This window comes from Scyliorhinus torazame, chromosome 5, assembly GCF_047496885.1.
Source record: "Scyliorhinus torazame isolate Kashiwa2021f chromosome 5, sScyTor2.1, whole genome shotgun sequence".
Classification (NCBI taxonomy): domain Eukaryota; kingdom Metazoa; phylum Chordata; class Chondrichthyes; order Carcharhiniformes; family Scyliorhinidae; genus Scyliorhinus; species Scyliorhinus torazame.
The window spans coordinates 248,600,540-248,612,921 of record NC_092711.1 but is presented as its reverse complement, the minus strand read 5'-3'; the positions used below and the strand labels follow the sequence as shown (position 1 = coordinate 248,612,921).

General features: G+C 50.7%; 1 protein-coding gene across 3 annotated transcripts in view; it reads left to right on the top strand.

The window, feature by feature from the left end:
• The window catches only part of LOC140421025 (ecto-NOX disulfide-thiol exchanger 2-like), a 347,774-nt gene that overhangs the window by 243,887 nt on the left and 91,505 nt on the right, over positions 1–12,382 (top strand). For all 3 annotated transcript variants that reach the window (XM_072505320.1, XM_072505318.1, XM_072505319.1), the window contains one exon: positions 526–681. In XM_072505320.1, coding sequence (XP_072361421.1) covers positions 526–681 — 156 coding nt within the window. The remainder of the gene's footprint in view (positions 1–525; positions 682–12,382) is intronic.

The following is a 12,382-nucleotide window of genomic DNA, read 5'->3' as shown; positions in this document are numbered from 1 at the left end:
GGTGGAGGCAGAGACCCGAATCTCTTTTTAAAAGTACCTTGATCTAGACCTTAAGGGCTGTAAGATACAAGGCTAAGGACTGGGTGTAGGAAGGTGGGATTAGAAGGGACACCTGGGTCTCTGTGGGTTGGTGTGGTCAAGTTGGGCAGAATGGCCTCCTTCTGTACTGTAACTTTCTATCAAAGGAATGGCACAGTGGCAAAGTGGTTAGCACTGCTGCTTCACAGCGCCAGGGACCTGGGTTCAATTCCGGCCTTAGATGACTGTCTGTGTGGAGTTTGAACTTTCTCCTTGTCTCTGTGTGGATTTCCTCCGGTGCTCCAGTTTCCTCCCACAGTACAAAAATGTGCAGGTTAGGTGCATTGAATACGCGAAATTGCCCCTAGGTGGGGTTACAGGGATAGGGTGTGGGATTGGTCCTAAATAGGATGCTCTTTCAGAGGGTTGGTGCAGATTGATGGGCCGACTGGCCTCCTTCTGCACTGTCGGGTTCTATGGTTTTCATTTCTGTATCTTTCTTTGCAGAGTTTGACCGAAGCCTTCGCATGATGACTGGAATGGCACCAATGAACCCAATTATGCCTGGACTGGGCATTGTCCCACCTGGAATTCATCCAGACATGCTTGTCATCAAGGAGATCATCCATTGTAAAAGCTGCACACTTTTTCCTCCAAATCCAAGTAAGTACATAAAAAACAAGAGAGTAACAAATTGTTTATTGGAAATGTTTAGTTATTTTGTAAGAACATTTAGCCAATCACAGCTAAAGGATGGAGCAGCAAAAGGCTTCAGTGCATTGCTAATAGGAATGTCCACTTTTTCATCTCCTAGGCTAATTCAGCCAGTTAGAACTTTCCTTCTTCCCTTGTACAAATATATTTTCTGAAAAATGTTAAAGAAATGAGCTGAGACTACCAAGTGACATTTGTCTAGAGCTTTGAATTGGGGACATTTCTGACATTTGGTAATCCAGTTACTTAAGGTCATCAAAACTTCAGTTGATGTTGACACATATTGGAAACATTCTGGTATGTTTTGAGCAACCTGGGTTTTGATTCATGTGCCATTGGCATCAGTACTGGGGAAAATAAGAGCCAAATCACTGGAATGGCCTTCATTTTAACTGTAATGGGACCAGTGTTCCAATACTTTTCTCTTATCGTGTGGCAAGAGCGGTTAAAAAGGATTTTAATCCAAACAGTGGGCCGAGGATAGATAATGTGAGGGGAGATGTGGTCATTTCACGAGAAAGGACAAGGCAAGATCACAGTAGCAACATGGGTAATGGTAACCAAAGTGCGGCAAGAGGAACAGACTATAAATGTAAGTGCGCAGTAAATGGCGAAAAGGCAGAAAGAAAGCTCTGGATCTGAATATAAGCAGCGTTTGTAGCAAAATGGCTCAATTGGTTGTTCATATGATCCTTGAACAGAGAACAGTTAGAGACAAATAACATTTTGTTTAAAGTTTGAGATTTAAGACACTTGCTCAGTGAATAAAGCCACAAGACAACATGGCTTTTGAATAAACAAAAATAAATTGTACTATACAGGGTCAGAAAGATGAAACAATTTACAATATCTATCTTAAACCTAATACATGCCTTGATTGAGTGTATGCGAATTAACAAGCCAACTATGGTTGAACAAACCACCCTGTGCAATAATTGGCAGATAAACCAAGACAGAGTCCATGGATTTCTCAACATCTTCCCCAGACATCGGTAACAGAGTCAACCAATCTCATTGAAACTCTGGCTCATCTTTTGAAGATCTAAGCTGGAAATTCTCTTCAGAAGTTGCCCCAGCTCAGACAGCAGATGCCCACCATGCAGGATTTCAGTCTCATCTCTTGACATTCCATTCCGCTGGATTCCAGAATCTGTACTCGAGCACCAACTCACAGGCACAGCTTCAGCTCTTGGACCACAGTAAGCCGAACAGTACTGCTTTTCCCCAGCAGCCCCCAGGACGGAGTCATCAATCTTTGGCTGCCTTCTTCATTCAAAGTCTGCTCCCCACTGCCTTTTTCCTGCTTGGAGCCTGCTTCTCTCTCTTGGTGAACTGGGATCTTTTTCTGATCCTGTCCCCTCCCTGTGAATCATCTGTTGGATCCTCTCCCCATCCACTCCTCAATGGTGGTCTGCTCCCAGACCTGTCTTGGGTTTTTATGCATTTGTTCATGCTCAGGCACACTGGGCCGCTTCTCAGCCCAAATAGCTTTTTAAAAAATGCATGTACTGCCCACTCTCACTGTGCATTGTGCAAAAGCTCTGAGACCCTTAAGGAGTTGAAGTTTTGACTTCCACTCTAAATGAGGTAAGGGTAGATTTAATAACAGTAACTCAAATAAAAATAAATATTTATGACCCAAAAGGTATTTCCAAGATGTGGTTGCAAGGTGACCAAGGATGGGACCTAAATATTCAAGTGTATTTGATATTTCAGAAAGATAACAAGCTAGAAAAATAAGGGTGGTGTGTGTTATATGATGTTGTATGTGCCTGCATGCTATTGTAATGTAAAGATGCTCAGCAGAGCAAGTGTTAGCGTGAGATTGCAAAATAGCACCTCCCGTTGGATGATGTATAAACTCACATGGTAATAGTAGCACTGTTGCTTCACAGCTCCAGGGTCCCAGGTTCGATTCCCGGCTTGGGTCACTGTCTGTGTGGAATCTGTACGTTGTCCCCATAGGTTTCCTCCCACAAGTCCCAAAAGAGGTGCTGTTAGGTGAATTGGACATTCTGAATTCTCCCTCTGTGTACCCGAACAGGCGTCGAAATGTGGCTACTAGGGGCTTTTCACAGTAGCTTCATTGCAATGTTAATGAATGCCTACTTGTGACAATAAAGAGGATTAAATTCATTAACTCTGGGAGAACAGTCTGGAGAGAACACTCTAGAAGCAGCCTGCTTGCAGGGTTCAGAATCAGGCAAGACAGTAACCTGGGATCTGTAAATAGTTGAGGATTACCAATAAACGGTTCATGTTCATAAACGGTCATCTCAAGACCCCATTATTGAGACGTCTAAAGAACTCGTATCATAACATGGTTGGCAGCGGTGGGATCGATGGTGAGGACCATCAACGATAGTACCATGGTGATCAACGACGAAGAATCTCAAACCTGAAGGACAAGGGCTGAGACTCCTGCACCCTGCTACCTCTTGAATCCCTCTTCCTGCTTCAGGTCACACCCTTCTGTCCCTGACCACTAGCCAATTTCAAGGTAGTTATTCCAAGGGTGTGACTGACTCCTGAAACAGTGTCCAGGTAATTCTTCCCCCTCCCTGAGCCAACAGCTGCTACAGATGAGTTTGCTAGGAACCACAATGGGGTCCACCAGCTCCAACAATGTGCAGGCTCATCACATCGCCTAGCCTGCATCTCTGTTTTATTTAATTAGTTTCTATTTGTTTTTTTAATTTCTGACTGGTCTTGTTTTTAATCTGTGAAATATTTCTCCATTTATAAAAAAATAAAAAAATTTTTTAAAGTTTAAATATATTTTATTCAAATTTTTTTTCGGTCAAACAAGAACAGTACAGGATTTTCCCCTTTTTACAACTTTAAAACAATATAAATAATAATGACCTTTTTTTTTAACAAATAAATTATATATTAACTAAACGGCACCTGCCAACAACAAAATAACTCTCCAAGACAATAAAGTCCCACACGCCAGTATAAATAACTAATATACAAACAACTATAGGAAACCCCTGAGGGCCCGCGTGGGCCCTCCCCTCCCCCCCCCGGGTTGCTGCTGCTACCTTCTCCGTTTCCCTTATTCTGCGAGATAGTCAAGGAACGGTTGCCACCGCCTGGTGAACCCTTGAGCCGAACCTCTTAGTGCGTACTTTATCCGCTCCAATTTTATAAACCCTGCCATGTCGTTTATCCAGGCCTCCACGCCCGGGGGCTTAGCTTCCTTCCACATAAGCAATATCCTTCGCCGGGCTACTAGGGACGCAAAGGCCAAAACATCAGCCTCTCTCGCCTCCTGCACTCCCGGCTCTTCTGCAACCCCGAATATAGCCAACCCCCAGCCTGGCTCAACCCGGACCCCCACCACCTTCGAAAGCACATTTGCCACCCCCACCCAGAACCCCTGTAGTGCCGGGCGTGACCAAAACATGTGGGTGTGGTTCGCTGGGCTTCCCGCGCATCTCCCGCACCTGTCTTCCACTCCAAAAAATCTACTTAACCTTTCTCCAGTCATATGCGCCCTGTGTAGAACCTTGAATTGTATCAGGCTGAGCCTGGCGCATGAGGACGAAGAGTTTACCCTACTTAGGGCATCTGCCCACAGCCCCTCTTCGATATCTTCCCCCAGCTCCTCTTCACATTTTCCCTTCAGCTCATCCACCATGATCTCCCCCTCGTCTCTCATTTCCCTGTATACATCTGACACCCTACCATCCCCCACCCATGCCCCCAAAATCACCCTGTCCTGAATCTCTTGCGCCGGGAGCTGCAGAAATTCCCTCACCTGTTGCCTCGCAAAAGCCCTCAGTTGCATATACCGAAATGCATTCCCCGGTGGCAACCCATATTTTTCCGTCAGTGCTCCCAGACTCGCAAACGTCCCGTCTAGGAACAAATCCCTCAATTGCACAATCCCTGCTCTCTGCCAGACTTTAAATCTTCCCCGGGACAAACCTATGGTTGTTCCTTATCGGGGACCTCCCCGAGGCACCCGTCACTCCCTTATGCCATCTCCACTGCCCCCAAATTTTCAGTGTTGCCACCACCACTGGACTTGTGGTGTACTTTTTCGGGGAGAACGGTAAAGGCGCCGTCGCTAATGCTTGCAGGCAGGTTCCCCCACAGGACGCCATCTCTAGTCTTTTCCACGCCGCTCCCTCCCCTTCCACCATCCACTTGCATACCATTGATATATTGGCGGCCCAATAATAGTCACTTAAGCTCGGCAGTGCCAGTCCCCCCCTATCCCTGCTACGCTGCAGAAACCCCCTCTTCACTCTTGGGGTCTTCCCAGCCCACACAAAGCTCATAACGCTCTTATCCACTTTTTTGAAAAAAGCCTTGGTAATCATCACAGGTAGGCACTGGAACACAAAAAGAAATCGCGGAAGGACCACCATTTTGACCGCCTGCACCCTGCCCGCCAGTGACAGGGGCACCATGTCCCATCTCCTAAAATCCTCTTCCATCTGCTCCACCAATCTTCCTAAATTAAGCTTATGCAAGGTTCCCCAGGTCCTGGCTATCTGGATCCCTAGGTACCGAAAATCCCTTGTTACTCTCCTCAGCGGCAAATCATCTATTCCCCTGCTCTGTTCCCCAGGGTGCATCACAAACAGCTCACTCTTCCCCATATTCAGTTGATATCCCGAAAATTCCCCAAACTCCCTGAGTGTCTGCATTATCTCGGGCATCCCCTCCACTGGGTCCGCGACATAGAACAACAAATCATCCGCGTATAATGACACCCGGTGCTCTTCTCCTCCCCTAAGTACTCCCCTCCACTTCCTAGAGCCCCTCAGCGCTATGGCCAGTGGCTCAATTGCCAACGCAAACAGTATCGGGGACAGGGGACACCCCTGTCCTGTCCCTCTATATAGACGGAAGTAGTCAGATCTCTGCCTGTTTGTGATCACACTTGCCACCGGGACCCTATATAAAAGCTGAACCCACCCAATAAACCCCTCTCCAAATCCAAATCTCCTCAACAGTTCCCACAGGTAATCCCACTCCACTCTATCAAATGCTTTCTCAGCGTCCATCGCCACCACTATCTCCGCCTCTCCCTCCGGCGGGGACATCATCATCACACCTAGCAGCCTCCGTATATTAGTGTTCAACTGTCTCCCCTTAACAAACCCAGTTTGATCCTCGTGAACCACCCCTGGAACATAATCCTCGATCCTCGTCGCCATCACCTTGGCCAAGAGCTTGGCATCTACATTCAGAAGGGAGATAGGCCTGTAAGACCCGCACTGCAGCGGGTCTTTGTCCCTCTTCAGGAGCAACGATGTCGTCGGGGGCAACGTCCCCCTTTCCCTGGCCTCGTTAAAGGTTCTCGTCAGAAGCGGGGCTAGTAGGTCCATGTATTTCCTATAAAATTCCACCGGGAACCCATCTGGTCCCGGGGCCTTCCCTGCCTGCATGCTCCCAATCCCTTTTACCACCTCCTCCACCTCAATCTGTGCCCCCAATCCTGTCCTCTCCTGCTCCTCCACATTCGGGAATTCCAGCTGATCCAGGAAGTGCATCATTCCCTCCTTCCCTTCCGGGGGTTGAGCCTTATACAGCCTCTCATATATTTCTCCATTTTAACCGTTAATCAGAAAGCAACTTAGAATAGATATTGCAAATTAGCAGTTACTAACCAGCCAATGAACCTACCGTTTTCCTGCGATGTCACTCATTGCTTTTCCCACTCTGTTTATGGTGAGCTCCTCCCCCCAGCCCTACCTTATCCAGTTGTTCCTCACCCTGAAGCTGCTCTGCCTTCCCCTGCTGTTCTAACTCGCTGGTTCCGCCTCTCTCCACGCTGTTCCTCACTCTGCAGCTGCTCTGCCTTCCCCTGCTGTTCTAACTCGCTGGTTCCGCCTCTCTCCACGCTGTTCCTCACTCTGCAGCTGCTCTCCCTTCCCCTGCTGTTCTAACTCGCTGGTTCTGCCTCTCTCTATGCTGTCCCTCACTCTGAAGCTGCTCTCTCCTTCCCCTGCTGTTCTAACTCGCTGCTTCCGCCTCTCTCCACGCTGTTCCTCACTCTGCAGCTGCTCTGCCTTCCCCTGCTGTTTTGACTGGCTGCTTCCGCCTCTCTCCACGCTGTTCCTCACTCTCAAGCTGCTCTATCCTTCCCCTGCTGTTCTAACTCGCTGGTTCTGCCTCTCTCCACGCAGTTCCTCACTCTGAAGCTGCTCTCCCTTTCCCTGCTGTTCTAACTCGCTGGTTCTGCCTCTCTCCACGCAGTTCCTCACTCTGAAGCTGCTCTCCCTTTCCCTGCTGTTTTATCTGGCTGGTTCCGCCTCTCTCTATGCTGTTCCTCACTCTGAAGCTGCTCTCTCCTTCCCCTGCTGTTCTAACTCGCTGGTTCTGCCTCTCTCCACGTTGTTCCTCACTCTGAAGCTGCTCTCTCCTTCCCCTGCTGTTCTAACTCGCTGGTTCCGCCTCTCTCCACGCTGTTCCTCACTCTGCAGCTGCTCTCCCTTCCCCTGCTGTTCTAACTCGCTGGTTCTGCCTCTCTCCACGCAGTTCCTCACTCTGAAGCTGCTCTCCCTTTCCCTGCTGTTTTATCTGGCTGGTTCCGCCTCTCTCTACGCTGTTCCTCACTCTGAAGCTGCTCTCTCCTTCCCCTGCTGTTCTAACTCGCTGGTTCTGCCTCTCTCCACGCTGTTCCTCACTCTGAAGCTGCTCTCTCCTTCCCCTGCTGTTCTAACTCGCTGGTTCTGCCTCTCTCTATGCTGTTTCTCACTCTGCAGCTGCTCTGCCTTCCACTGCTGTTCTAACTCGCTGGCTCCGCCTCTCTCCACGCTGTTCCTCACTCTGAAGCTGCTCTCTCCTTCCCCTGCTGTTCTAACTCGCTGGTTCTGCCTCTCTCTATGCTGTCCCTCACTCTGAAGCTGCTCTCTCCTTCCCCTGCTGTTCTAACTCGCTGCTTCCGCCTCTCTCCACGCTGTTCCTCACTCTGCAGCTGCTCTCCCTTCCCCTGCTGTTCTAACTCGCTGGTTCTGCCTCTCTCCACGCAGTTCCTCACTCTGAAGCTGCTCTCCCTTTCCCTGCTGTTTTATCTGGCTGGTTCCGCCTCTCTCTACGCTGTTCCTCACTCTGAAGCTGCTCTCTCCTTCTCCTGCTGTTCTAACTCGCTGGTTCTGCCTCTCTCCACGCTGTTCCTCACTCTGAAGCTGCTCTCTCCTTCCCCTGCTGTTCTAACCCGCTGGTTCTGCCTCTCTCTATGCTGTTTCTCACTCTGCAGCTGCTCTGCCTTCCACTGCTGTTCTAACTCGCTGGCTCCGCCTCTCTCCACGCTGTTCCTCACTCTGAAGCTGCTCTCTCCTTCCCCTGCTGTTCTAACTCGCTGGTTCTGCCTCTCTCTATGCTGTCCCTCACTCTGAAGCTGCTCTCTCCTTCCCCTGCTGTTCTAACTCGCTGCTTCCGCCTCTCTCCACGCTGTTCCTCACTCTGCAGCTGCTCTCCCTTCCCCATTGTTCTAACTCGCTGGTTCTGCCTCTCTCCACGCAGTTCCTCACTCTGAAGCTGCTCTCCCTTTCCCTGCTGTTTTATCTAGCTGGTTCTGCCTCTCTCCACGCTGTTTCTCACTCTGAAGCTGCTCTGCCTTCCCCTGCTGTTCTAACTCGCTGCTTCCGCCTCTCCACGCTGTTCCTCACTCTGCAGCTGCTCTGCCTTCCCCTGCTGTTTTGACTGGCTGCTTCCGCCTCTCTCCACGCTGTTCCTCACTCTCAAGCTGCTCTATCCTTCCCCTGCTGTTCTAACTCGCTGGTTCTGCCTCTCTCCACGCAGTTCCTCACTCTGAAGCTGCTCTCCCTTTCCCTGCTGTTTTATCTGGCTGGTTCCGCCTCTCTCCACGCTGTTTGTCACTCTGAAGCTGCTCTGCCTTCCCCTGCTGTTCTAACTCGCTAGTTCCGCTTCTCTCCACGCTGTTTCTCACCCTGAAGCTGCTCTCCCTTTCCCTGCTGTTTTATCTGGCTGGTTCTGCCTCTCTCCACGCTGTTCCTCACTCTGAAGCTGCTCTCTCCTTCCCCTGCTGTTCTAACTCACTGGTTCTGCCTCTCTCTATGCTGTTCCTCACTCTGAAGCTGCGCTCTCCTTCCCCTGCTGTTCTAACTCGCTGCTTCCGCCTCTCTCCACGCAGTTCCTCACTCTGAAGCTGCTCTCCCTTTCCCTGCTGTTATGACTGGCTGCTTCCGCCTCTCTCCACGCTGTTTGTCACTCTGAAGCTGCTCTGCCTTCCCCTGCTGTTCTAACTCGCTGGTTCTGCCTCTCTCTATGCTGTTCCTCACTCTGCAGCTGCTCTGCCTTCCCCTGCTGTTCTAACTCGCTGCTTCCGCCTCTTTCCACGCTTTTCCTCACTCTGAAGCTGCTCTCTCCTTCCCCTGCTGTTCTAACTCGCTGGTTCCGCCTCGCTCCACGCTGTTCCTCACTCTGAAGCTGCTCTCTCCTTCCCCTGCTGTTCTAACTCGCTGGTTCTGCCTCTCTCCACGCTGTTCCTCACTCTGCAGCTGCTCTCCCTTCCCCTGCTGTTCTAACTCGCTGGTTCCGCCTCTCTCCACACTGTTCCTCACTCTGCAGCTGCTCTGCCTTCCCCTGCTGTTCTAACTCGCTGGTTCCGCCTCTCTCCACGCTGTTTCTCACTCTGAAGCTGCTCTCCTTCCCCTGCTGTTCTAACTCGCTGGTTCTGCCTCTCTCCACGCTGTTCCTCACTCTGCAGTTGCTCTGCCTTCCCCTGCTGTTCTAACTCGCTGGTTCCGCCTCTCTCCACGCTGTTTCTCACTCTGAAGCTGCTCTCCTTCCGCTGCCGTTCTAACTCGCTGCTTCCGCCTCTCTCCACGCTGTTCCTCACTCTGAAGCTGCTCTCTCCTTCCCCTGCTGTTCTAATTCGCTGCTTCCGCCTCTCTCCACGCAGTTCCTCACTCTGAAGCTGCTCTCTCCTTCCACCGCTGTTTTAACTGGCTGGTTCCGTCTCGCTCCACGCTGTTTCTCACCTTGAAGCTGCTCTCTCCTTTCCCTGCTGTTTTATCTGGCTGGTTTTGCCTCTCTCTATGCTGTTCCTCACTCTGAAGCTGCTCTGCCTTCCCCTGCTGTTCTAACTCGCTGGTTCCGCCTCTCTCCACGCTGTTCCTTACTCTGCAGCTGCTCTGCCTTCCCCTGCTGTTCTAACTCGCTGCTTCCGCCTCTCTCCACGCTGTTCCTCACTCTGCAGCTGCTCTGCCTTCCCCTGCTGTTTTGACTGGCTGCTTCCGCCTCTCTCCACGCTTTTCCTCACTCTGAAGCTGCTCTCTCCTTCCCCTGCTGTTCTAACTCGCTGGTTCCGCCTCTCTCCACGCTGTTCCTCACTCTGAAGCTGCTCTCTCCTTCCCCTGATTTTTTAACTTGCTGGTTCAACCTCTCTCCACGCTGTTCCTCACTCTGAAGCTGCTCTCCTTCCCCTGCTGTTCTAACTCGCTGGTTCCGCCTCTCTCCACGCTGTTCCTCACTCTGAAGCTGCTCTCTCCTTCCCCTGCTGTTCTAACTCGCTGGTTCCGCCTCTCTCCACGCTGTTCCTCACTCTGAAGCTGCTCTGCCTTCCCCAACAGTTTTTTTTTTTAAATTCAGAGTACCCAATATTTTTTATCAATTAAGGGGCAATTTAGCGTGGCCGATCCACCTGTCCTGCACATCCTTTTGAGTTGTGGGAACAAAACCCATGCAGACACTGGGAGAATGTGCAAACTCCACACAGACAGTGACCCAGAGCCGGAATTCGAACCCAGGTCCTCAGCGCCATAGGCAGCAATGCTAGCCACTGTACCACCGTGCTGCCCCCAGCCCCTGCTGTTTTAACTCGCTGGTTCCGCCTCTCTCCACGCTGTTCCTCACTCTGAAGCGGCTCTCCCTTCCCCCGCTGTTCTAACTCGCTGGCTCCGCCTCTGTCCACTCTGTTCCTCACTCTGATGCTGCTCTCCCTTCCCCTGCGGTTCTAACTCACTGCTTCCGCCTCTCTCCACGCTGTTCCTCACTCTGATGCTGCTCTCCCTTTCCCTGCTGTTCTAACTCGCTGCTTCCGCCTCTCTCCACGCTGTTCCTCACTCTGATGCTGCTCTCCCTTCCCCTGCTGTTCTAACTCGCTGCTTCCACCTCTCTCCACGCTGTTCCTCACTCTGAAGCTGCTCTGCCTTCCCCTGCTGTTTTAACTCGCTGGTTCCGCCTCTCTCCACGCTGTTCCTCACTCTGAAGCTGCTCTGCCTTCCCCTGCTGTTTTTAAAAAATATATATATTTTATTCAAGTTTTTTGGCCAAACATAACAATACGTAGTGTTTCTTTTACACAACAATAAAGCAATATAAATAACCGTGGCCAGTTTTAAACAAATAAGTAATATATAAACAAAAACAAAAAAAACAAAACTAAATGGCAACTGCCTTGTCCAAGATAAATACTCTCCAAAAATACAATCCAACATTCCAATATACAATTACATATACCAAATACCTATACATATACAATAACATCCCTGAGAGTCCGTCCGATTCCTTCCCCCCCCCCCCCCCCCCCGGGTTGCTGCTGTTGTCTACTTCTTTTCCATTCCCTCTACCTTTCTGTGAGGTAGTCGACGAACGGTTGCCACCGCCTGGTGAATCCTGAGCCCGAACCCCTTAACACAAACTTAATCCGTTCTAACTTTATAAACCCTGCCATATCGTTTATCCGGGTCTCTACACCCAGGGGTTTGGCTTCCTTCCACATTAACAATATCCTGCGCCGGGCTACAAGGGACGCAAAGGCCAACACGTCAGCCTCTCTCGCCTCCTGCTCTCCCGGCTCTTCTGCAACCCCAAATATAGCCAACCCCCAGCTTGGTTCGACCTGGACCCCCACCGCCTTCGAAAGCACCTTTGCCACCCCCACCCAGAACCCCTGTAGTGCCGGGCATGACCAAAACATGTGGATGTGATTCACTGGGCCTCTCAAGCATCTCGCACACCTATCCTCTACCCCAAAAAATTTACGAAGCCGTGCTCCAGTCATATGCGCCCTGTGTAACACCTTAAATTGTATCAGGCTTAGCCTGGCACACCAGGACGATGAGTTTACCCTACGTAGGGCATCAGCCCACAGCCCCTCCTCAATCTCCTCCCCCAGTTCTTCTTCCCATTTCCCTTTCAGCTCATCTACCATGATCTCCCCCTCTTCCCTCATCTCCCTGTATATGTCCGCCACCTTACCGTCCCCCACCCATGTCTCTGAGATCACTCTATCCTGCACTTCCTGCGTCGGGAGCTGCGGGAATTCCCTCACCTGTTGCCTCGCAAAAGCCCTCACTTGCATATACCGAAATGCATTCCCTTGGGGCAACCCATATTTCTCCGTCAGACTCGCAAACATCCCATCTACAAATAGATCTCTTAGTTGTACTACCCCAGCTCTTTGCCATGCTCCAAATCCCCCATCCATTCTCCCCGGAACGAACCTATGATTGTTTCTTATCGGGGACCGCACCGAAGCTCCCGTCCCTCCCCTATGCCGTCTCCACTGCCCCCAAATTTTCAATGTAGCCACCACCACCGGGCTTGTGGAGTATTTCTTTGGTGAGAACGGCAACGGTGCCGTCACCATTGCTTGCAGGCTAGTCCCCCTGCAGGACGCCCTCTCCAATCTCTTCCACGCCGCTCCCTCCCCTTCTCCCAT